At 24.3% G+C, this 22,045-nt stretch overlaps 5 protein-coding genes across 6 annotated transcripts; 4 read left to right on the top strand and 1 right to left on the bottom strand.

The window, feature by feature from the left end:
- The first annotated feature begins 6 nt into the window (after nt 1-6).
- On the top strand, nt 7-9,034 carry LOC122849548 (DNA replication licensing factor MCM4). Its single transcript, XM_044148284.1, has 8 exons — nt 7-272; nt 356-1,568; nt 1,643-1,965; nt 2,041-2,318; nt 2,389-2,789; nt 2,868-3,078; nt 3,181-3,293; nt 8,730-9,034. Exons 1-7 carry the CDS (start codon nt 125-127, stop codon nt 3,274-3,276), a joined length of 2,670 nt encoding a protein of 889 aa, XP_044004219.1. The 5' UTR covers nt 7-124; the 3' UTR covers nt 3,277-3,293; nt 8,730-9,034.
- A 2,929-nt stretch (nt 9,035-11,963) lies between these two features.
- On the top strand, nt 11,964-17,657 carry LOC122849552 (E3 ubiquitin-protein ligase TRIM71-like). Of its 2 annotated transcripts, XM_044148292.1 has the most exons (4): nt 11,964-12,275; nt 13,773-13,890; nt 14,558-15,322; nt 15,404-17,657. In XM_044148292.1, the coding sequence occupies exons 2-4, from the start codon at nt 13,786-13,788 to the stop codon at nt 16,763-16,765; spliced, it is 2,232 nt and encodes a 743-aa protein (XP_044004227.1). In that variant the 5' UTR covers nt 11,964-12,275; nt 13,773-13,785; the 3' UTR covers nt 16,766-17,657. The 2 variants fall into 2 exon arrangements, with proteins under 2 accessions (XP_044004227.1, XP_044004228.1); XM_044148293.1 differs by lacking the exon at nt 11,964-12,275 and having other exon boundaries at nt 13,702-13,890.
- A 503-nt stretch (nt 17,658-18,160) lies between these two features.
- On the top strand, nt 18,161-18,688 carry LOC122849619 (glutamyl-tRNA(Gln) amidotransferase subunit C, mitochondrial-like). The gene has a single exon (XM_044148389.1). The coding sequence runs from the start codon at nt 18,254-18,256 to the stop codon at nt 18,686-18,688; it is 435 nt and encodes a 144-aa protein (XP_044004324.1). The 5' UTR covers nt 18,161-18,253.
- Nucleotides 18,685-20,242, top strand: LOC122849586 (DNA polymerase subunit gamma-2, mitochondrial-like). Its single transcript, XM_044148351.1, has 2 exons — nt 18,685-19,233; nt 19,300-20,242. The coding sequence occupies exons 1-2, from the start codon at nt 18,685-18,687 to the stop codon at nt 19,729-19,731; spliced, it is 981 nt and encodes a 326-aa protein (XP_044004286.1). The 3' UTR covers nt 19,732-20,242.
- LOC122849602 (ER lumen protein-retaining receptor-like) lies at nt 19,954-21,594 on the bottom strand. Its single transcript, XM_044148370.1, has 3 exons — nt 21,370-21,594; nt 20,947-21,136; nt 19,954-20,886 (listed from the first exon to the last, which is right to left on the bottom strand). Exons 1-3 carry the CDS (start codon nt 21,458-21,460, stop codon nt 20,529-20,531), a joined length of 639 nt encoding a protein of 212 aa, XP_044004305.1. The 5' UTR covers nt 21,461-21,594; the 3' UTR covers nt 19,954-20,528.
- Nucleotides 21,595-22,045: the final 451 nt, after the last annotated feature.

Genomic DNA, 22,045 nt, shown 5'->3' with positions numbered 1-22,045 from the left:
CAATCCTGTATACAACCTAACCATACGAAAAAATAGGCGCGAAAAGTAGCTTGACAAGTTGTTGAGAAGCATCATCAACAGTAAACTAAAAATTAATAATAAAAGTTTGTTAAAACAGTGAAAAATGTCGAGTCCTATGAAACCACCGAAAACACCACGTAATCATGACGATAATGAAAATGGTGCAAATGGAACTCCAAAAAGAAAACCTAGAACACCATCGTCAAAACAAAAAATTGTTGGTACACCAAATAAAACTCCAAGCAAACAAGGTTAGAATGTCACAAAAAATAAATATAAGTATTATAATTAAATAGAATTAAAAATAAATAAATTAAAAATAAATATTAAATAGGTGGATCACAAGATAGACCTGGTACATCAACAGTAGCAACACCACAAAGATGGGCAACAGTACGTACACAAGATACAATTGTAGCATCATCAGAGGGACCACAATCACAAAACAGTTCACCAAATCGTATGTTACAAACAAGTCCAATGGCAAATGGTATAAGTGAACTTGATTTATCATCACCACTTAATTATGGTACACCAAGTTCACTTGGTTCAATACGTACACCAAGAAGTGGTATACGTGGTACACCAGTTAGACAACGTCCAGATATTAGAACAGATAAAAGAATACGTCAAGTTAATGTCAATGAAACAATACCAGAAGAACAAAATATACAAAGAACATCAGAAAGTGATGCAGCTGGACCACAACTTGTTATTTGGGGTACAAATGTTGTTATAAATGAATGTAAAGATCAATTTAAACGTTTTATACAACGTTTTATTGATCCAGAAGCTGAAAATGATGAATTACCTGGTTCATTAAATTTAAATGAACCATTATATTTACAAAGATTAAATGAAATTAATGCTGCTGATGAGCCATATTTAAATATTAATTGTGCACATTTAGAAGCATTTGATGAACAATTATATCAACAATTAATATGTTATCCACAAGAAGTTATACCAACAATGGACATGGCTGCAAATGAAATGTTTTTTGAAAAATATCCAGCAGCAATACTTGAACATCAAATACAAGTACGTCCATTTAATGTTGCTAAAACTAAAAATATGAGAATGTTAAATCCTGAAGATATTGATCAATTAATAACAATAAGTGGTATGGTTATTAGAACATCAAATGTTATGCCTGAAATGAGAGAAGCATTTTTTCGTTGTATAATATGTTCATTTTCAACATTAGTTGAAGTTGATAGAGGAAGAATATCTGAGCCAACTGTTTGTACACATTGCAATAATAATTATTGTTTTTCATTGATACATAATAGAAGTCATTATTCAGATAAACAAATGATTAAATTTCAAGAATCACCAGATGACATGGCTGCTGGACAAACACCACATACTGTATCATGTTTTGCTCATAATGATCTTGTTGATGCTGTATCACCTGGTGATCGTGTTGCTATTACTGGTATTTATAGAGCAATACCAATACAACTTAATCCAAGAATGTCAAATGTACGTGCTGTTTATAAAACACATGTTGATGTTGTACATTTTCGTAAACAAGATTCAAAAAGGTTATTATTATTACTATTTTTATAATAAATAATATATTTAGCAAGATTATATTTCAATTTTATTATTATTTTAGACTACATGAACAAGAAGAAGGTAAAGATCATCGTTTTCCACCAGAAAGACTTGAAATATTAGAACGTTTATCAAAAATGGAAGATGTTTATGATCGTTTAGCAAATTGTATTGCACCAAGTATTTATGAAAATGAAGATATTAAAAAAGGTATATTATTACAATTATTTGGTGGTACTAAAAAAACTCATACAACATCTGGAAGAACTCATTATCGTTCAGAAATAAATATATTACTTTGTGGTGATCCTGGTACAAGTAAATCACAACTTTTACAATTTGTATTTAATTTAGTACCACGTTCACAATACAGCAGTGGAAAAGGTATATTATTAATGATAATAATTATTATTATTTTTATAATATTTAATATTTTTAATTGTATTAATTTATTATCAGGTTCAAGTGCTGTTGGTTTAACTGCATATGTTACAAAAGATCCAGAAACACGACAACTTGTATTGCAAACTGGTGCATTAGTTTTAGCTGATAATGGTATATGTTGTATTGATGAATTTGATAAAATGAATGACAGTACACGTTCAGTACTTCATGAAGTTATGGAACAACAAACATTGAGTATTGCTAAAGCTGGTATTATTTGTCAGTTGAATGCTAGAACAAGTATTCTTGCTGCAGCAAATCCATGTGAATCACAATGGAATAAACATAAAACGGTAAATAATATTATAAATAATTAAATAATATTTATTATTAAATATATATTTAATAATTAATTATTAATAGGTCGTTGAAAATGTCATGCTACCACATACACTGATGTCACGTTTTGATTTAATATTTTTAATGTTGGATCCACAAAGTGAACAGTTTGATCGTAAATTAGCTAAACATTTGGTTAGTCTTTATCACAAAGATGAACGTGAGCCAGAAGATGATCTTGTTGATTTGGGTGTTTTACGTGATTATATTGCATATGCTAAAGAACATATTAAACCAACATTAAGTGAAGAAGCACAGCAAAGATTAGTTGCTGATTATGTTGATATGAGAAGAGTTGGTAGTGGTAGAGGACAAATAACAGCTTATCCAAGACAATTAGAATCATTGATACGTTTGGCTGAAGCTCATGCTAAAGTTAGATTTAGTCATGTTGTTGAAATTCAAGATGTTGAAGAAGCTTCAAGGTAAAATTTAACAATACAAATATATTATATGACAAGGGTTTTTTGTTTATTTAATTTTTAATTTAATAATTTTTACAGACTTCATAGAGAAGCATTGAAACAATCAGCAATTGATCCTTTAAGTGGTAAAATTGATGTTAGTATTTTAACAACTGGTGTATCAGCAGCAGCAAGAAAACGAAGAAATGAATTAACTGAAGCATTGAAAAAACTCATTCAGTCTAAAGGAAAAGTACCATCAGTTAATTATCAAAAAACATTAACTGAAATGAAAGAATCAATGCAAATTGTATGTTTATTATTATTTTTTAATTTATTTATTTAATTTTATATTGTTTAAATTTAATTTAATTAATTTTTTTTTTGTTTAATATGGTTTTTCTTGTTTTAGCTGGTGACACGTGATATGTTTGAAGATTCATTGAAAGAGCTTCAAGATAATGGTGTTGTTATTGTCGTTGGAAGAAATACAATTCGCATATGTTAACATTTACATGGACCAACGTATGTTTTATTAACTATTAATAATTTTTTACTATTGATAATTTTTATATTTACTCATTTTTTGAATGTACGTCAATGAGTTTTGATTTCTATTTATTATTTTCAAATCATCACGTGTGTTGATGTGCATTTTTATGTCATTCATCTAATCTTACGTTATTCCATATTTTTTTTATCACTTAGTGCCTCTAAAATAACAACTTGAATTGTCTTTTCAATTCTCATTTGATATAATAATAATAATAATGAATAAATAATTGTATTTACTTCAAATTTAAATTAATGTTTTGTATTTTTATTTAATTTTGCATTCATTTTTTAATTTTGTTTATTGTTGCATGTTTGTTTATTATCATATGAAATTCTAAAATTAGGAAATTGATAAATGACGATATAATAGGGATCTTTGACGTCAAAAAAATTATTTTATAATTTTTAAAAATGCATTTCCTATTTTTCAAATATAAAATCTATGTATTTTTATTTTTTATTTACTTATTCAGTTAAAAATTGATAGGCTAAATTTTTAAAAAGCATTTGCTCGGATTGCCACGATCGTGGGTTCGATCCCCGCCAGGCTCAACTTTTTTTTTTACAAGTTTTAAAAAAAAAATCTACAATGTTAAAAATGCATGCAATGAATTCAAAATAATTCGTACTAAACAAATCATAATTTTTAGTTTTGAAATGTGTTTTACTACATGAATTTTATTTAAAACAATCTTGCTTAATTATCAATAAATTTATCCGAATTTGTAGATCAAGTGTGAACTCAACAATTACTTTTTCTCGAAAAATTACTCAAAAATTTCACAATAATAACTCAACGGGCCCAAAGAAAAATCATACGAAGAAAATTTTCCTTCACCACAAAGCTGAAAATTAATGGTTGAAAAATTCATTATATAAATTCAATTAGACCCAGACCCAGGGAGGGGGGAAAATTCCAACGCTGTCAAAAACCTGATAGTGACTAACCAATACCAGTTTTACCAAATTTTCAAAATGCTATTGTGCTGTGTCTACGTGACCATGCATATAAACTAAAAATTAAAAAAAAAAAAAAAGCAATTTTCATTCAACAAAACTAAAATAATCTTGTTGCCATTAAAAATCATTCTTACTTCAAATTGAAAAAAAAATTATTATAATTTATTTATTAATTATTTAACTATGTTCGCTTGACCATTGATTAAATTAATAATTTTTTTATCAAAATATAAAACAATTTAAACAATCCACAAAATAGCTAATCCAAAAAATTGATTCATAATGATTTATAAATAAATTCTGTACAGTGTTAAATATTCAAATAAATATATTAAATTTTATTTCATTATTGCTCCAAGATGATCATCTTTGAATAAGATTATCTAAAATTCAAATAGGATCATCTAAATAACAGTATAACTTTTCTAAAATAGTTTAAACCCATGGAGCTTTGTAGACCTCCATGGTATAAAGTAAATTTTGGTTGCAAAAAAAAGATAAAAGACTAGCTCTATGTTTCTAGTTTTGTTTGAAAATATAAAATGTATATAACATGAAAAATATTTGCCATTAAGACAGTGCCACTAAATACATACTGTATTGTTAAAATAACCAGAATAAAACCTGTTTGAAGTAAGCCATCAGTATTATCACCTGCTGATTTGCAAGAAAAAATTTTTTCATTTGAAAGAATTTTTTTTTTTTTTTCATTTTCTAAAGATGCCGTCTGTATAAAAATTATTTGCCTCCTGCCATAAATTTTTCTTATCTCGTCAGTGTTTCAATGTGCATGTCAAAAAATTCTTTGAAAATATGACTAGTATATATTTGAATACAATAACCATGGTAATAACTTCCCTGTAAAATAAACACAAGCAAATAAATTTTTTTTTTTTTTCAATTGAACATGGCTGTGTTTCGTTAAAGACATGGTAGAAAAGTGACTGTAGATTTTGGAAGGTTATAGACAAATACCTTCCAGGGGTCCCAGACACGACAGTGACATTCTTGTAAGTTAAATTACTATATATTGCAGTCATTGTCTGGGCCGGAGAGATTTTTGAACCCAAGGGTATTTAGCGCCAGTTTGGCGCGTCACCACATTTTTATTTAATTACTCAAAAAGTAGACAGCCAAAAAGTGAAATTTTTTCGCGGGATTAATTTATCAAGGTCCCTAAAATATAAGAAATTTTTTTCACAATTTTATTAATTATCTTTAGCTATAAGGAGCAACTAAAAATTCATCTGATCAACTTGCAAAAAAAAATGAGAATTGAAAGATTTATTTCCAAAATTTCGAAGAACTTTTGTTGAATTTAAAATTCCCGGGATTTATTTGTGACCCTCGCAATTGATTTTGACACAATATTTTGACAGTGTCAATTTTCTTTTTCGCATTTTTAATTAATTATTTTTTAATTTTCTATATTAATTATTAAGAAATAAATTTTTTGGTTCAATAATTGAATCTCGATGATTTTTCATTGATACTAATATTAAATTAAAAAAAAAAAGTAATTAAACTATTCCTAAAAGTATAATAATATTTTAAATAATTAATTTTCGAAATTTTCTTTGATTTTCAAAAAGACAATCTCGATATAATTTTAAATTATTTATTGAAAAAGTGATTTGAAATGAACAAGACATCCTGAAAAATTGAAAAAAAAAAAATTAATAATTTATCAATTATTAATAAAAATAAATTAACAATAAATAAACTTTTTTTTCCACAATTTTATTGCAAGTTTGAATAAACAAACCATCAAGAAAAATAGTTAAAATTTTCTTATGAATATTATTTAACAATTATTATTTATTTAAAAAAATAAAAAGCAATTGTTGTTTATTTTTTGTTAAAACATTTCTTCATGGTATTAACAATTTTATTTTATTTATTTTTTTATCTTCTGCAAGAATAAAAGTACCGTTATAGTATTGTATTATATTTTTTTTTTTCAACATTTATTTAAAATCGACAATTCGTTACGGCTTTTGAACTAATGCGATTTTTTTTGTGAATGTCTCCTTTTCGTTATGGGCATCACAAGGTGTTGTCTATCTTTTTTTTCTCTTTACTTTTTTTATTGAGTGAAAACATGGGTTTTGTTTTGGCCGACCCCGTAGAGAATACAGCAAAAAAAAAAAAGAAAAAAAAAAGAAAGAAGTCTTCAAACCTACCGTGGATTTTCACAATGTGAAAATGTTATTTTTTCCCAAATTGAGGAGTTTGCCGCGTTTGGAAGAACCAACTAAGAAACATGACTGATAATTCCAGATGGGACTTTCTGAGAAAATATATCTATAATGCTTAGGCTTTTTCAAAAAGCACGTAATGCTTTTATATATTTTTTTTTTTTCTATTTCTCATTGCGTTGTTTTTATTTTTACCTTTTGAAATTTACTCCAAAATTTTCATCAGGTCTGTTGGCTAATCGGACGTTGGCTTCAAAAATTATACAGTCTTAATTTTTTCATTATTTATTTCATAAAAATTGTCATTCAATGTCCAAAATATTTTTAGAAAATATACTATCATATTATTCGTCTCGATTAATCTAAAGAAAACTCAAATTAAGTCGTTTTTTAAAAATATTTTTTGGAGTTTTCAGTTGCAAAAAAGAGTACAAAATTTTAATTTATTTTCTCTTTTAATTTTCCCTATTGAAACTCAAAAAAATAAAATAAAATATTCTTCAAAATTTCAAATCTTCAACGTACTCCAAAAAGAAAAAAAATACACTGTAATTTTATTTTGACTATTAAGGTATTTATTTAAAAAAAGCTCGTAATTTTATTTTGACTTTTTTGAATTTAAATTTGAATTCAAAGTTATTTTATATAAATAGACAAATTAAATAATCAAAAAAAAAATTTGAAAATCAATTTTAACACTATCAAAGTAGTTAATTATACGACATTTATTTATAAAATTTTAAAAATAAAATAGAAAAATCTGTAAATAGAAAAAAAACAAATATTTTTCATCAATAAATATTTTTTTTTTTTCTAGTAGAATAATAAAATGCATAGACAGTTGGTTTGACCAGATAATAGATGAATTGATGAATTTTTTTTCTAGTGACCATGGGGTCTTGTAGATAATACTTTCCTTATTTTCATATTATGATTATTCATTCCCTTGAGGGCCGTTGCTTTGCAGCTTAAATTTTCGTGTGTGTGTGTATTTTTTTTATTTTTTTTTCCCTCTTGTTTTTCAACTTTTCCGATGAAACACATATAGAAAACAACAAAATTTTGGATTCCTATGGTGAAGTACCGATTTATTTACCACTATATACGAGAGAAGTGAAAGTTTTTTTAAGTTCAGTGTAAATTTGGGAAATCTAGCTTTTGGGGGAGGCGATTGCGAATAAGGGATGAAAAAAAAAAACCCAAAAAGGTCGGAACTTTGAAAAAAAGAAAACATTTTAGTTTCTATTATCTTTTATTTTTTTTGCATACAATCAGTTTACCGTTAGTTTCTTGGTATTTTTTTTTTTATATTGTGATATTGAAGGCCTTTTTTTTCTTTATTACTTTGCCGAAAATATATATCTTTATATTTTTTCTATTTATTTGTAGGTCACGGTTACTAAATTAACAACATTAAAATTAGTCGGTAAATCTGAAAAACAATTTTTATTTTTGATGAAAAAATTATATAAATAAATACTTGAATAGTTCACTTGGATTTTGGAGGAATGATTTTTTTTAATTTAAAGTTTATAATAAATTTTTTTAGGAAAGCGACTTACAAAAGATCAGTATGGAGTAGTAGTTGATTTGCATTTTGATTTTTACATATATTTGAAGGTTTAGGATATATTTTTTTTTTTTACCTATTATTCTCTGAAAGTGGTCAAAAAGGTTTCGTCCTTTTTAGTATCTATCCTAAAAAGGACCAAGGGCAAATCTATAGAAATTAAACAAAGCCTAAAACTGTTTTACCGTTAGTTTTTTTTATTATTTTAAAATGTTATTTATTTTATTTTTTTTAACATCAATTTACGAGCGTAAATGATAAATTTTAATACTTGTAACATTGTTGAAAAACTATTGATGCGTTGGAGGACATTGAAAAAGCTACTCTCAACTTTTACAAAAAAAGAATTTTTCAAAAACTACTAAAAATGTAGAAAAAAATCGTTTTTCATGTGGCTTTATTTAAAGATTTATTTTAAAAATAATTTATTTATGGTTAATGAATTATTAATAGATATAAGAAACAAATTAACATGAAGCATTGAAAAAGCTGATTCAGGAAATTTTCTCAAAAGGAAAAGTACCATCAGTTAATTATCAAAAAACATTAACTGAAATGAAAGAATCAATGCAAATTGTATGTTTATTATTATTTTTTAATTTATTTATTTAATTTTATATTGTTTAAATTTAATTTAATTAATTTTTTTTTTGTTTAATATGGTTTTTCTTGTTTTAGCTGGTGACACGTGATATGTTTGAAGATTCATTGAAAGAGCTTCAAGATAATGGTGTTGTTATTGTCGTTGGAAGAAATACAATTCGCATATGTTAACATTTACATGGACCAACGTATGTTTTATTAACTATTAATAATTTTTTACTATTGATAATTTTTATATTTACTCATTTTTTGAATGTACGTCAATGAGTTTTGATTTCTATTTATTATTTTCAAATCATCACGTGTGTTGATGTGCATTTTTATGTCATTCATCTAATCTTTCGTTATTCCATATTTTTTTTATCACTTAGTGCCTCTAAAATAACAACTTGAATTGTCTTTTTAATTCTCATTTGATATAATAATAATAATAATGAATAAATAATTGTATTTACTTCAAATTTAAATTAATGTTTTGTATTTTTATTTAATTTTGCATTCATTTTTTAATTTTGTTTATTGTTGCATGTTTTTTTATTATTATATAAAATTCTAAAATTAGGAAATTGATAAATAATAATTTAATGGGGATCTTTGACGTCAAAAAAATTATTTTAGAATTTTAAAAAATGCATTTTTATGCTTTTTAAAAAATATAGATAATAGTAAAAAATAACGAGAGAAATATGTAGAATAAATTTATTGGAAAAGCCAACGAAAGCTTGACCCTACTGACCTTCATGTCATTTCATGTTGTTTTTTTCCTATATAATATTGTGGTAGCTTGGTCAAGCTTTATATATTTATTTTTCTAACGTAAAGAAAACAACGAATACTATTTTTCAAAACTATGGATTTTTATAAACACCCTAAAAATATAAAAATGTTATGTCAGGTTAATTTACTTAGCCAACAAATCAACAAAAATATTTTAAAAATTTTCTAAAAAGCAATACATATATTTATTCAAATAAAATCAATCTTTTCAAAAACAATAAACTAAATTAACAAAATTTTATTTTTTATATTTTTTTCTTCAATTAAAATAAATACATTTTTAAGTAGTGGACAGATAATCTCATAAACCAATCGACTAAAAAAAAAAAATTAATTATTCAAATACTTGTTATTTCGTCGTTGTATTTGATTTTTATCATAGCAAAATAAATCCATGGTAAAAACAAGCATCGCAAGTTCAAAAAAAAAAAGCACCAGCAGCAACAGCAGCATATAGTCAACGTACTACGTAATTGCGCTCTTGATATGACCTTGAAAGCTACCCACGCGATAAAATATATCAGGGAGCAGGGATAGCTGAAGTTTAGTGGGTGGAAATTGGGTGGTTTTGCTACGACGTCAGTGAATATTTGTGTATATATATATATATAATAGATAAATACTTTTGAGTCTCCGTTCATCGACGTCGACGACGATTCACCCCATAATACAACGTACTACAACATAAACACAAAAATACATGCAATCAGCCTCGCCCTCTCACACCAACTTGAATATTGTACCAACATTTTCAAGTCGCACGTCATTCCTCCCATTTCAACCCTCTCATATTATTATTTTTATTACTGTTACTATGGTTGTTGTTGTTGTTGTTTTTGTTGTTTTCATTATTATTTTATAAATATTTAATTCACATGATTATTATTCATCTAGTATTTATTTATTTTTGAATTTTTCTATTTGTTTTTACTCCATTCAATGTAGGTCATTGTCTCAATCGAAATTTTCTAATTAAATTAATTTTTTTTCGATTTTTTGGAGCTTTAATTAAATTTTTTTTTTTTTCATATTATTTGTGCAACATTATTTTGAAGATTTCCATTTGAAAATTTATGATTTAAAGGTTTAAATATAAAAATATTATGAGATCGATCGTTAAGCTCTTTTTTTTTTTTTTCGTTGGTTTTTCTTTAGACTATTTAATAGAGAACACGTGTCATGCGCCGACAAAATCAACTCGTCCATTCATAAAATACCTGTACAAGTTATATTATTTTATTATTATTATTTTATTTTTATTATTGTAAAATCTATTTTTATTTTTAATATATAAAGAGTTATAATAATAATACCTGTTGTTTAGATTAAAAAAAAAATTTAATAATAAACAGAAAATTTATTAATATAAGTAATAAATTTATTTTTAAATTTAAAAAATTATTTATTTATTTATAAATGACTTTATTTATTTATTTTTAATTTAAAAAACTATCCATTTTTTTTTTAAATTAAAAATAAAAAATTCAATAATTTATGAATATTTTGGAAATAAATTTAATAAATATTATAAAAATAACAAAAAAAAATTTTAAATAAAAATTTCATATTATTTTGAATCAATAATTATTAATTAAACATTTATTATTATTAATAATAATAATATTAAAAATAATTTGAAAAAAAAAATTTTTCTTCTTTTGATTATTATTAGTTTTTATCATCGCAAATGATAAAAAACTTGAAAATATAATAAAAATATAAACATTAAATGAATAATAATAATATTGTGAATTAAAAAATTTCTGGACCATCGATGACGACGATGATGCTGTTGGCAATGGCTGGGTTGTTGCGCTCGCGCATTGATAAAACCTTGGTGAAGGTCAAACAGGGTGGAATGAGCCCGGGGATGAAACAAAATATATATATATTTGATAAAATCGTACAAGCCCACGCTATCACAAGTAAAAGTTTTCATCTATATAAATATGGTAAAGCTTGCGCTGACATTGAACGAGACCTTCCCATTCATAGATTCGAAACGCAAGCGCATTGACTTATTAAAGTGAGTCTGTTTCGAAATTCAACTTGTACATTTATTTAAAAAATATATATAAAAAATAATTATTAATAAATAACAATAATAAAATCAATATTATATACTAATTATTATTATTTATTTATAAAAATTATTAATATTTTATTTTATTTTTTTTTCCAATTTTTAAAAATGAAAATTAAGGGAAAATTTTTTTCCTTTTTTTTTTTTCTTTTTATACATGAAGATAGTAGTAGTGTAGGTGGTAACGTCAACGAATTTTTTTTTTTTTTTTCTTTTTTCTATTGAAGGGGGTGTATTGTAGTCTATCGGGTATACTCGGGGTGGTTCCACTCGGTTCCAGTAGTAGAATAAAGAACCTCAAGTATGACAGAGACACCATGTTGCGAGAGTAGGGGCTGTTTGTGAGGAGAATTTTGCACAATATAATGTTTCTATTGGTCAATGTACTATGATTATCAAATAGTGGGGATATTTTGAACGAGAATATAGCAAAAAAAGGACACTCGAAGAATTGGTGGATTCTGTATGATCCCTTGAATGTTAAAACAGTGCAAAGCAAGGGTGACTCGCAATCTTGGAGGTTCTTCTTCCTATTATCTCTCTTGAAAAAAAAAAAAAAAAAAAAACATAGGAAATTATATAGAGAATTGTATAAATAAACTGATTGATTTTATTTATTTATTTTTTTTTTAAATTAACGTGAATTTATCTTGTTAAATTTTTAAATCATTTACTCATTTTTGAGATTTTTTTTTTAAAATTTTTTTATGTGTCTACGTTTTGAGTAAATTTACTCAATTTTTTTTTTGACTGAAGCACTGGTAAGTTTTGATATATTTTAGATTATTATTTGTTTTAAAAATTGTGATTAGTTTTTTTTTTTTTTTAATTGATTTATTTTGGGCGGGATTTTTTTTTTAGTTTTAAAGTTGAAAATTAGATCGCGATGACGTTTTAGACCGGCTTGTTGTGTATCGCAAAAAAAAACAAACAGTTTATAAAATAAATTTGTAAATTAATAAATTAATATAAATAAATTTTAAAATTTAATTAACAATAATTTAATTATTATAAATTAATTAATAAATAATTTTTTTACAAAATAAATCATTTAATATTTTTTTTTTTTAAATTCCTCAATTTTTTTTTTGTAGATTATTTATTATTATTTAAAGTGGTATTTTTTCTTGAATATATTTTAGCTATTTATTCAAAATTTATAAAACTGAGTGTTGTCAAATTTTTTTTTCAACTTAATATTACTTTATTGAATTTAATTTTCAATAATTTAAAATAATTTCATTTTCATAAAAAAATATTTTATACTTTTATTCTCGGCAAGTTGTTTATAATATTTTTAAACACTTTTGAGTTAAAAAAAAAAAAACCAATTGTAGTTAAATAAAAATTACACTAAAAAAAGAGAAAATAATAGTGAAAATTTTTAATCGATAATTTATAAACACCTTAGAATTAATATTAAAAAAAAAAACTGTCAAATTAAATTTGACAAGAATTATCCTGTCAAATAAATACTAGTTATTAATTTTATTTTTTTTTTAAATATATTTTATGTATTTGATTGATTCTGTCAAAATATGTCATGGGTTGATTAAACTCAGCCCACTTCAAAAACACAAAACACTTATTACAAATAAAAAACATAAATTCAAAGTTATCTTTGTTTTTTTTTCCTTCTGAATATTTATCTCTACCACTCACGTGATAATTATGAAAAATGACAATTAATCACAATACAATTATGTTAAAATACTTTCTGGTATTTTATTCTATAAAAAAAAAAAAACACTTTGTTAATAAAATAATAACAGCAAAGACGCACGCGCGTATGAAAATACTACAGTGCTGCTTTTAAATATATGAAAAATAATAAAAGCGAAATATTGATAAATATTTCAAATTGATTAATTCACTGGTCGTAAATATTCTTAAATATACTATAAGCTTACCAAATTTTCCATATGCGTAAATTAAATCAAACAAAAATAGAATTTAATCAAAATTTCTACTTGAAATATCTCAATTTTTAAATTAAAATTTTTTAATAAATAATAAAAATTAACTCAATATTATGAATAGTATTATTTTCTTCAAATAAAAAGGAAAAAAAAAAGCCCATAAATTTTCTAATTAAAATAATTAATTAGGCTGCAATTTAATGTACTTGATATAATTAAATTTAAAAAAAAAAATCATGTAACAAGTTTGATATTAAATTGGAGAAATTAAATAAAAAAATTAATTGTATATTACATGTCGGATAATTAATTAATTAATTATTAATTTATTTTTTTTAGAATTTTAGTGATAATGTATCACCGACGATCATTTAGTGGGTATGGAGGACAATTGGAACGTCCAGTTCCAAATACACTACAAGAATATTCTTTGAGAGGCAGTAATCCATCAATGGAGGTTTGTGAAAATATTTAAAATCAAAAGACCCCCAATAGGGTCTCAATTTAATTTTTTTTCACCATGAAGAGTAAAACATTCTATAGCCAGCTTACCGAATAATAAGTATTTCAAGTTGAGGGTCCGCGACATCATGATTTTTATGCGCCAAGAGACCCGATAGGGTCACGTGAGCCTACTCGGTAATAAATTAATTGGTAATGAATATTTTAAGATCAAGCTCCGTGGCGTTGTTAATTTTTATTTTATAAATTTTCTAATAGAAATTTTTTAATCTACCAATGTCCCTCTTTATTAATCACTTTCTTGCGGAATTTTTTTTTCGTTTTTTTTTAGTTATGCTAACACGCATGTGCAGATGAAAATTTGCGCATCAAAAAAAAGTGTCGAAAAATAGCAATTATTGCACATTTGCGTAGAATATTTTTAAAAATATTTTTTCAGGGTAAATAAACTTGAAAAATTTTATTAATTAAAATAGATAAATCTGATATTTACTAATTTTTTTTTTTGACGATACAATAAAATGAATAAAATTAAAAAAAAAACTAAAAAAATTTTCGATTTTTTAATTCAAAAAGTCTCAATTATTTTCTCTTAATTTTATTAAATTTTTTTCTCTTTTTTCGATTGTTAAATTTATTGTTTTATTTGATTAAATTAACAGAGTTTAAATGGCATGCCATGGCATGGATCATCAACAAGCTTCTCGAGTCTTGGTTCACGTGGAACTACATCACCAAACAGTAGTAATAACTCTCAAGAATTTGATAACAACGAAATACCAATAGGAGCATTACAAGTTCGTCAGCGTAGAATTGGTATTATATCACCTTGTTTTGATTATAATTTTGGAGGATCTGAATTCAATGAACCTTTAAATGATCCATCACAAAAACCATTGAATTTACAAAATAATACAAAACTTTATTGTACTATTCATAATAATACACACAATGGTTATTGTCCAACATGTAGTAAAACACTTTGTTGTGAGTGTGAATTAAATTGTCATGGATCTCATAATGCAATGCCAATTATAGATGCTATTGAAGCTGCAATAAAAAAATCACATGGAACAATTGAAGAAGCTAAACAAGGTATAACTGTACTGAGTAAAGATATTAAAGCAGCTGCTGAAGCTAAAGAAAATCTTCAGCAAAAATCATTAGCAGCACAAGCTGATGTTATATCATCAATAGATCGTATGAAAGCAGCACTTGATGCACGTCAAAATCAACTCATAAATGAAATAAAAATAGTTGAACAACAAAAACATAATATGTTGGAAACTCGTCAAATTGAGCTTCAAAAAAATTACGATGTACTTCAAAGAGCTTCGGAAAATTTATGCCGTTTAAAGGACAGTTCAATATCAAATCCTGTTGATACAATGAAAATTCTTATTACTGAAGACATCTCAACTGCTGAGGTATTTATCAATACAATTAAATTATTTAAAATATAATAATATCATTCATAATCTAATATTATTTTTTATGTTATAATATAGGTACTTCAAGTACGTCAAAATCGTATAAATCTTCTTACTGATAATGACGAATACTTGTCATTTGTAGCATCAGAAAATTCATTTCTACAATTAGTTGATAGCTTTGGTGGTGTAAAAACAAATAATCCTGGTCCAGTTGGTGATAGAAGAGCAGTACGTGGACGTGTATCATCACCACCAACAGCTATTAATAATTCTTATATGCAAAGACAACAATTGTCAGAACAAAAAAATATACTTTTGCAACAATTGGAACAGCTTGAATCATTGATTTTTGAAGAAAAAAAAAGACGAGAACAATTATTTTTACAACAGCAACAACAACAGCAACAACAACAACAACAACTTCAACATTTTCAACAGCATCGTCAGTATCGACAACATCATCAACGTCAACAACCACAACAACAACAACAGCAACAACAACAACAACAAGATCAAAAGAAAAGATTGACATCTCCACCATCTGGTAGACCAATACCAGGTTGTCCATTTAGTGTTTGTGTTAAAACACAACGTATAACAGCAAATGATTTAAAATCAATTGGTAATTATGGTGATGAATCATCTGATACATTATGTCGTCCATGGGGTGTATGCTGTGATAGAAATGGAAATATATTTGTTGCTGATAGATCAAATAATAGAATACAAGTATATAATGATCAATTAAAATTAATTCGTTCATTTGGTAATCGTGGTACAGCACCAGGACAATTTGATAGACCAGCTGGTATTGTTGTTGATAATAAAGAACGTTTAATAATTGCTGATAAAGATAATCATAGAATTCAAATAACAACATTAAATGGACATGTATTAAAAATATTTGGTGAAAAAGGAGCTAAAGATGGACAATTTAATTATCCATGGGATGTTGCTGCTAATGAAGCTTGTGATATTATTGTATCAGATACACGTAATCATCGTATACAATTATTTAATAAAGATGGACAATTTATGGCTAAATATGGCTTGGAAACACAATCATCATTTAAATATTTTGATTCACCACGTGGTGTTGCATTTAGACCAAATGGTGATATTGTTGTTACTGATTTTAATAATCATTGTATTGTTGTTGTTGATTATGCATGTACTAAAGCAATGACACTTGTACCAACAACACAAAAAGAATTTTTTAATAGACCACAAGGTGTTATTGTTGATGATGATGGTAATATTATTGTTTCTGATTCACGTCATAATAGAATACAAATATTAGATGAAACTGGTGAAATTAAAAGAACTATTGTACCTGAAGATACAATGCTTATGGAAAATCCATCTGGTATTGCACTTACACCAAATGGTAAAATTGTTGTTGTTGATTTTGCACATAATCGTGTATTGCTTATTTAAATCAACAATTATAAATATATATATCATTTAAATAATACTCAAAAATTTAACAAAAAAAAAGCAAAAAAAAATATATAAAAATGAAAAAAAGACAAAAAAATATATAAAATATTTACAAATGACAAAGTCAAGTTATGGAAAAATTTAAAAATTATGATATTTAGAAATCAAAAGATCAAAGCACTTATAAATAATTAAAAGATTTAAAATAAAAAAAATATTTTATAATAATTAAACATGAAAAAATGTAGAACATTTATAATCGAAAAAAAAAAAAAAAAAAAAAAAAGAAAAAAAAGAAAAAAGAAAAAAAAAATTAGAATGACAAAGTATAAATATATCTATCTAATGAATTTAGATTTTTAAAATAATCATGAATAATTATAAAAATTGAAAAAAAAATTTATTAATTAAATATATTTTCTTCTTGATATAATTACATGTAAATAAGGCTGTAAATTAAAAAGATAATTATTTGTTAAACAAATGAAATAATTTAAGTAAAAATTAGTTTTAAATTCTATAATTATCATTAGATAATTTTTATCAATTATTTTATCGATTGTTAGTTTTATTCTTGACAAAAAAAAAAACATCGAAAATACTGTGAAATAATTTATATTTTTACTATTAATATTTAAGTCCAGGTGATGGTTCTTATTTGATGATTTAAAAAAAACAAAAAAAAACAAAAAAAAAAAAGGGTAAACAATGAATGATACAAGCTACTTCTTCTTCAAGATAAGAAATAAAAAAAAAAAATTAATTTTAAGACTTTGCCTACTCTCTGTTATGAGCTCAAAGATGTAGATTATTTTTTATAATTTTTATGATTTTATTTTTCTTCTTTTTAATAGTTTTTAATTATTATTAATTTACATGTGATAGTTCTAGTTTTTAGCACCTGTTTGGTTTCAATGAGCTAATTTTAAAAATCAAAAAAAAAAAATAAATAGATATAAATTATTTTAAAATAAAAAAATCTCAATCGAGATAGAAAAAACTTAGTTGATGTAGAAAAAAAATGATAAATAAAAACTTAAAAAAGAAAATATGATTTTATTTATTAACTATTTTAAATATGTTTATAAATATTTTATCAATTTATTTTTTAGATTGTTAATTAATTAATTATAAATTATTAAACTTTTTTTTTTTTCTAAGCTAAAAGAAAAATCGAAAAAGAAGTTTAAAATTTCTTTTAAAAATTCATCAAATTTTCATTTAAATTCATCAAAAAATTTTCTCAAATTTTCTTCTCAATTAAATTTCTAATTAGCTATTGTTTCATAGTAATTTTCTACTTTTCCATCTGGTCAACAATATAATAACAATAACAAAAATATAATAAAGCAAACATAACCTCAAAAATTTTCATGTTAAACACACATCGAAATTGTTAAAAAAGAAAAATAATAATATTGTCAATGATTTGTTTATAAAATTGTTTATAAATAATAAACAATCGTCATTGATAAAATATCATCAATGGATTTAATACGTGCATCAAAGAATAATTTACAATTAATAAAAAAACTAAATAAATATTCAAATTTACAAATTCGATACAAACAAATATTAGCAACTGAAAAAATTGTTGACAACAGCAATCAACAATTGAATGAAATAAAAGTAAGTAATGATATAATTAAAAAGCTAGAAAAATTATCACTTGTTGGTTTCGAAAACGAAACTGGTATAAAAAGACTTGAATCAGCAATAAAATTTACAGAAAAATTAAAAAATTTTACAATTGATGAAAAAATAAGTCCATTATATAGTGTATTAGAAAATGAAAATCTTCATTTAAGAAATGACTGTATAACTGATGGTAATTATCGTAAAAAAATATTAAAAAATACAACATTAAGTGAAGATAATTATTTTGTAGCACCACCTGGTAATATACCATTTGAAAAATGATTATTAAAAATATTATAAACAACATTGGTTCTAGTTTTTTAAAGCTAGATAAAAAATTTATTTATGGTTTTAATGGTGAATTATTATGTCGTCATATGGAAAAATTATGGTTTAATAAATGCATCACAATGCCAGCATATAATGTAACATATTTAAGAACAAGTGATAATATCAATGACACACTAAATGACATTAAAAAATTTGGAATAATAAATAAACCACTGGGAATTGGTGTTATTGAAGAAACAAAAAATTTATGGAATCATGATATTATTGAACCGACAAAATCACTTGTTCATAAAACTGGAAAAGTAACAATAATAACTGATTCATCTGATGGTAAAAATTTATATCATAAATTACAAAGAGAACGTAAAATTTGGTGGAGAAAATTATCAAGAGAACCATCAAGATTTAAATTAACTGAAGTTAAAAAAATTAAAACAACAATTGATTCTGTTGAAATTAAAGCACATTTTCCATTTGGATCAATTCTTGTTGAGACAATTAATTATCAACAAGAACCACGTAAATTTTTTTCAAAGGTAATTAAACAATTATTTAAGCGATTCGATTAAATTTTTAACTTGATATTTTTTGTTTTAAAACAGATTGAAGCACCATATCCAGAATGTCAAATAATTGAACATGAAACATCATTTGATTGGGGTTGTTTATCATTTATTTGTGATGCATATACAAAGCTAGATGATGATGAAAAATTTCAATTAAAATTTAATCCAAAATTAGCACCATATAAAGTTGGTATTTGCATTGAAAAAAATCCTGATAATGATGATAAATTTAATGAAAAACTAAAGCTATTAAAATATTTAAATAATAAATTAAAACTAGAATCAATTGAAACAATAACAACAAATAATAATGAACAATTGGAGAATTTTCATGTACCAATTATTGTTAAAATTGATGATTCAAGTTTTGATAATGGAATTGTTAAAGTTTGGAGTCAATCAACGACCATTTATGAGTTGGTACATTTGAGTGATCTTACCAGGCACGTCATATCAAGATGCACCTGAATAATTAAACATAAATTCTTATCAATTAATTAAAATTAATTCACTTATTATTAATATAATTATAATTCATTCAATTCAACAAAATAAATAATAAACAGACACAAAAAATAACACTCAATTATTTGTTTTAAACTTTTTTATCATTTTTTTTTTTTTTCTTATAAATTGTTTATTTTTTGGGTATAAATGTTTATAGCTAAAATCGAGCTTTTTTTATTGATGAAATTTGTTGATTTTTTTTTTTTGTTAATAATAAATCAATGCTGTCAAGTTTAATGAGTCCCAATTGATCTGATGATTTCAACTTTACAATGAGCTATTTTTACGTTATTTTTTTTTTCTATAATTAAAACCACCAAGTTGTTTATCTTTTTTTTTTTAATGATAATCCATTAAAAATTTATCGTTATTTACAAATTATTATTTTATGAATTACTTTGGATGATAAAAAAAAAAAAACGCTTACGTGGTTGACATTAACGAGGCATCAATGATTATGGAAATTTTTTTTTTAAGCATTGTGCGCTAATATTAAAAATTAATCTAATTTAAATGTTAGAGAAAAAAAAAAAAATAAAAAATAAACAAGTTTTTACTAAAAAAAATATAAAAATGACAAACTTTGTAAAATCCAAAACAAATTGAAAAATTTAAACAATAACTTTTTCTTTTTTTTTTTTTTTTATTAAATTTTCTTTGCAATGTTTTATCAATTTTAAATATTACTTCAAATGATATATAAAAAAGAGAAAAAAAGTTATTAAAATAATATATTTATCAATAATTAAAATATGTAGCTAAGCAGGTAATTGAAGTTTCTTGCCTTTGAGTACTTTGGTAATATATAGATAAAAAAAATCACAGTACAAGACAGTTTGTACAATACCAGAAACAATGGCAATTAATTCATAATGATCTTCAGCATAATAACGATAAATCCAATTAAGTAAATACAATCCTCTGTATGAACCAAGTGCAAATAAATAATGACTTGTAATACTTTCAGCTTCTCCAGTTTTAGATACCATAAATAATTGTGGTAAAATAGCAACTGATTCAAGATAAATACTAAATGTCCATAAAACTTCAAGTACTGTAAATTTTTGATTTATCAATAATGCCAATATGACTGTTGGTGCCAATAGAAATTCAATTCTGTAAATACAAATTAAATTAGAAATTTATAATTATTTTTATAATTAAAGTATTAATTACCTGAATGAATCATGATTATGATCATATGTTGCTTTGAATTTTGAATACATCAAATAAATTGTTGCAAATGAAGCACCAATAAATATAACTTTCATTGATGTATTGTAGACTGACACAAATGTCGTTACTAAATCAAGATATCTTGTTACATAGACAATTGCAAAAAGTATTTGTGATTTTCCACTGATACCTGATAAACAATTAAAATTAATAAACAATAATATTATTATTATGTCAAAAAAAAAAAAAAGATAAATAAAAAAATTGATTATGATGGAACAATTGGGTAAGGCTTGATGGATGTTGTGATTTTTTGGCAAATAATTAATAGGCTAATGGCCTCCTGGTGCATGCTGAGGACGCTCATGGATTTGCTATGGATAATAATGATTTACTCTGGAATTTTATATGAAAAAAACTTACCGGCACAACTTCGTGTAGTCCATATTTTTAGTACCAAGATAATAACAGCAAGAAGATGCGATAAATCGCCAGATAAACGAAATATATTCATATTGTATTTTTAACAATATAATTATATTTCAATGAAATATGGCTAATAAATAAATATTATCAGGATAACTTTGCAAGATTGACAAGAATAAATCGACAACACGGCACTCAATATGACGTGGCGAAGCTGGCAAGTCTGAGGATAATTTTGTTCGGTTAAAATCGTAAATATTCGGTTATTTTATTTATTTTTATTTTCATGGAAAACTATAGCTGCGACGACAAGCGACCAGAATATAAACTATTAATAATAATTTTTTTTCATTTACAGAAAATGATCAATTAGTAATTTCTTTGTTTATATTTTTTGATGAATAATTAATTGTTAATCATATTTTTAATTAAACAATTATATTTGACAAAGATGGCTGCTTGATATGCGCAGAAACAATGCGCGTTCATTTAAAACAATATATAGCAGCCATTTTGTCATGAAAAAAAATTGTAACCAATGAAATAAGTGTAATTACACTTTCAAATTGATAAAAGATTAATTTAAAATTAATTAAAACAAATTTATTACAACATATGACCAAAAAAACAATATAAAACAATCAATTTATCATCAAATTTGAAATTAGAAAAG

Source organism: Aphidius gifuensis, linkage group LG2 (genome assembly GCF_014905175.1).
Source record: "Aphidius gifuensis isolate YNYX2018 linkage group LG2, ASM1490517v1, whole genome shotgun sequence".
NCBI classification, from domain to species: domain Eukaryota; kingdom Metazoa; phylum Arthropoda; class Insecta; order Hymenoptera; family Braconidae; genus Aphidius; species Aphidius gifuensis.
The sequence above is the reverse complement of the archived record's forward strand: the minus strand, read 5'-3'. Positions and strand labels throughout refer to the sequence as shown.

What these genes read in the sequence shown, in the direction of transcription:
- LOC122849619 (XM_044148389.1), top strand. Translation starts at nt 18,254, where the DNA reads ATGGATTTAATACGTGCATCAAAGAATAATTTACAATTAATAAAAAAA.
- LOC122849586 (XM_044148351.1), top strand. Translation starts at nt 18,685, where the DNA reads ATGATTATTAAAAATATTATAAACAACATTGGTTCTAGTTTTTTAAAG. An exon ending in CACGTAAATTTTTTTCAAAG is followed by an intron (nt 19,234 to 19,299) that starts GTAATTAAACAA and finishes GTTTTAAAACAG; the next exon opens with ATTGAAGCACCATATCCAGA.
- LOC122849548 (XM_044148284.1), top strand. Translation starts at nt 125, where the DNA reads ATGTCGAGTCCTATGAAACCACCGAAAACACCACGTAATCATGACGAT. An exon ending in CGTAAACAAGATTCAAAAAG is followed by an intron (nt 1,569 to 1,642) that starts GTTATTATTATT and finishes TTATTATTTTAG; the next exon opens with ACTACATGAACAAGAAGAAG. An exon ending in TGAAAGAATCAATGCAAATT is followed by an intron (nt 3,079 to 3,180) that starts GTATGTTTATTA and finishes TTCTTGTTTTAG; the next exon opens with CTGGTGACACGTGATATGTT.
- LOC122849552 (XM_044148292.1), top strand. Translation starts at nt 13,786, where the DNA reads ATGTATCACCGACGATCATTTAGTGGGTATGGAGGACAATTGGAACGT. An exon ending in GCAGTAATCCATCAATGGAG is followed by an intron (nt 13,891 to 14,557) that starts GTTTGTGAAAAT and finishes TTAAATTAACAG; the next exon opens with AGTTTAAATGGCATGCCATG. An exon ending in AAGACATCTCAACTGCTGAG is followed by an intron (nt 15,323 to 15,403) that starts GTATTTATCAAT and finishes GTTATAATATAG; the next exon opens with GTACTTCAAGTACGTCAAAA.
- LOC122849602 (XM_044148370.1), bottom strand. Translation starts at nt 21,460, where the DNA reads ATGAATATATTTCGTTTATCTGGCGATTTATCGCATCTTCTTGCTGTT. An exon ending in GACTACACGAAGTTGTGCCG is followed by an intron (nt 21,137 to 21,369) that starts GTAAGTTTTTTT and finishes ATTGTTTATCAG; the next exon opens with GTATCAGTGGAAAATCACAA. An exon ending in CATAATCATGATTCATTCAG is followed by an intron (nt 20,887 to 20,946) that starts GTAATTAATACT and finishes TTGTATTTACAG; the next exon opens with AATTGAATTTCTATTGGCAC.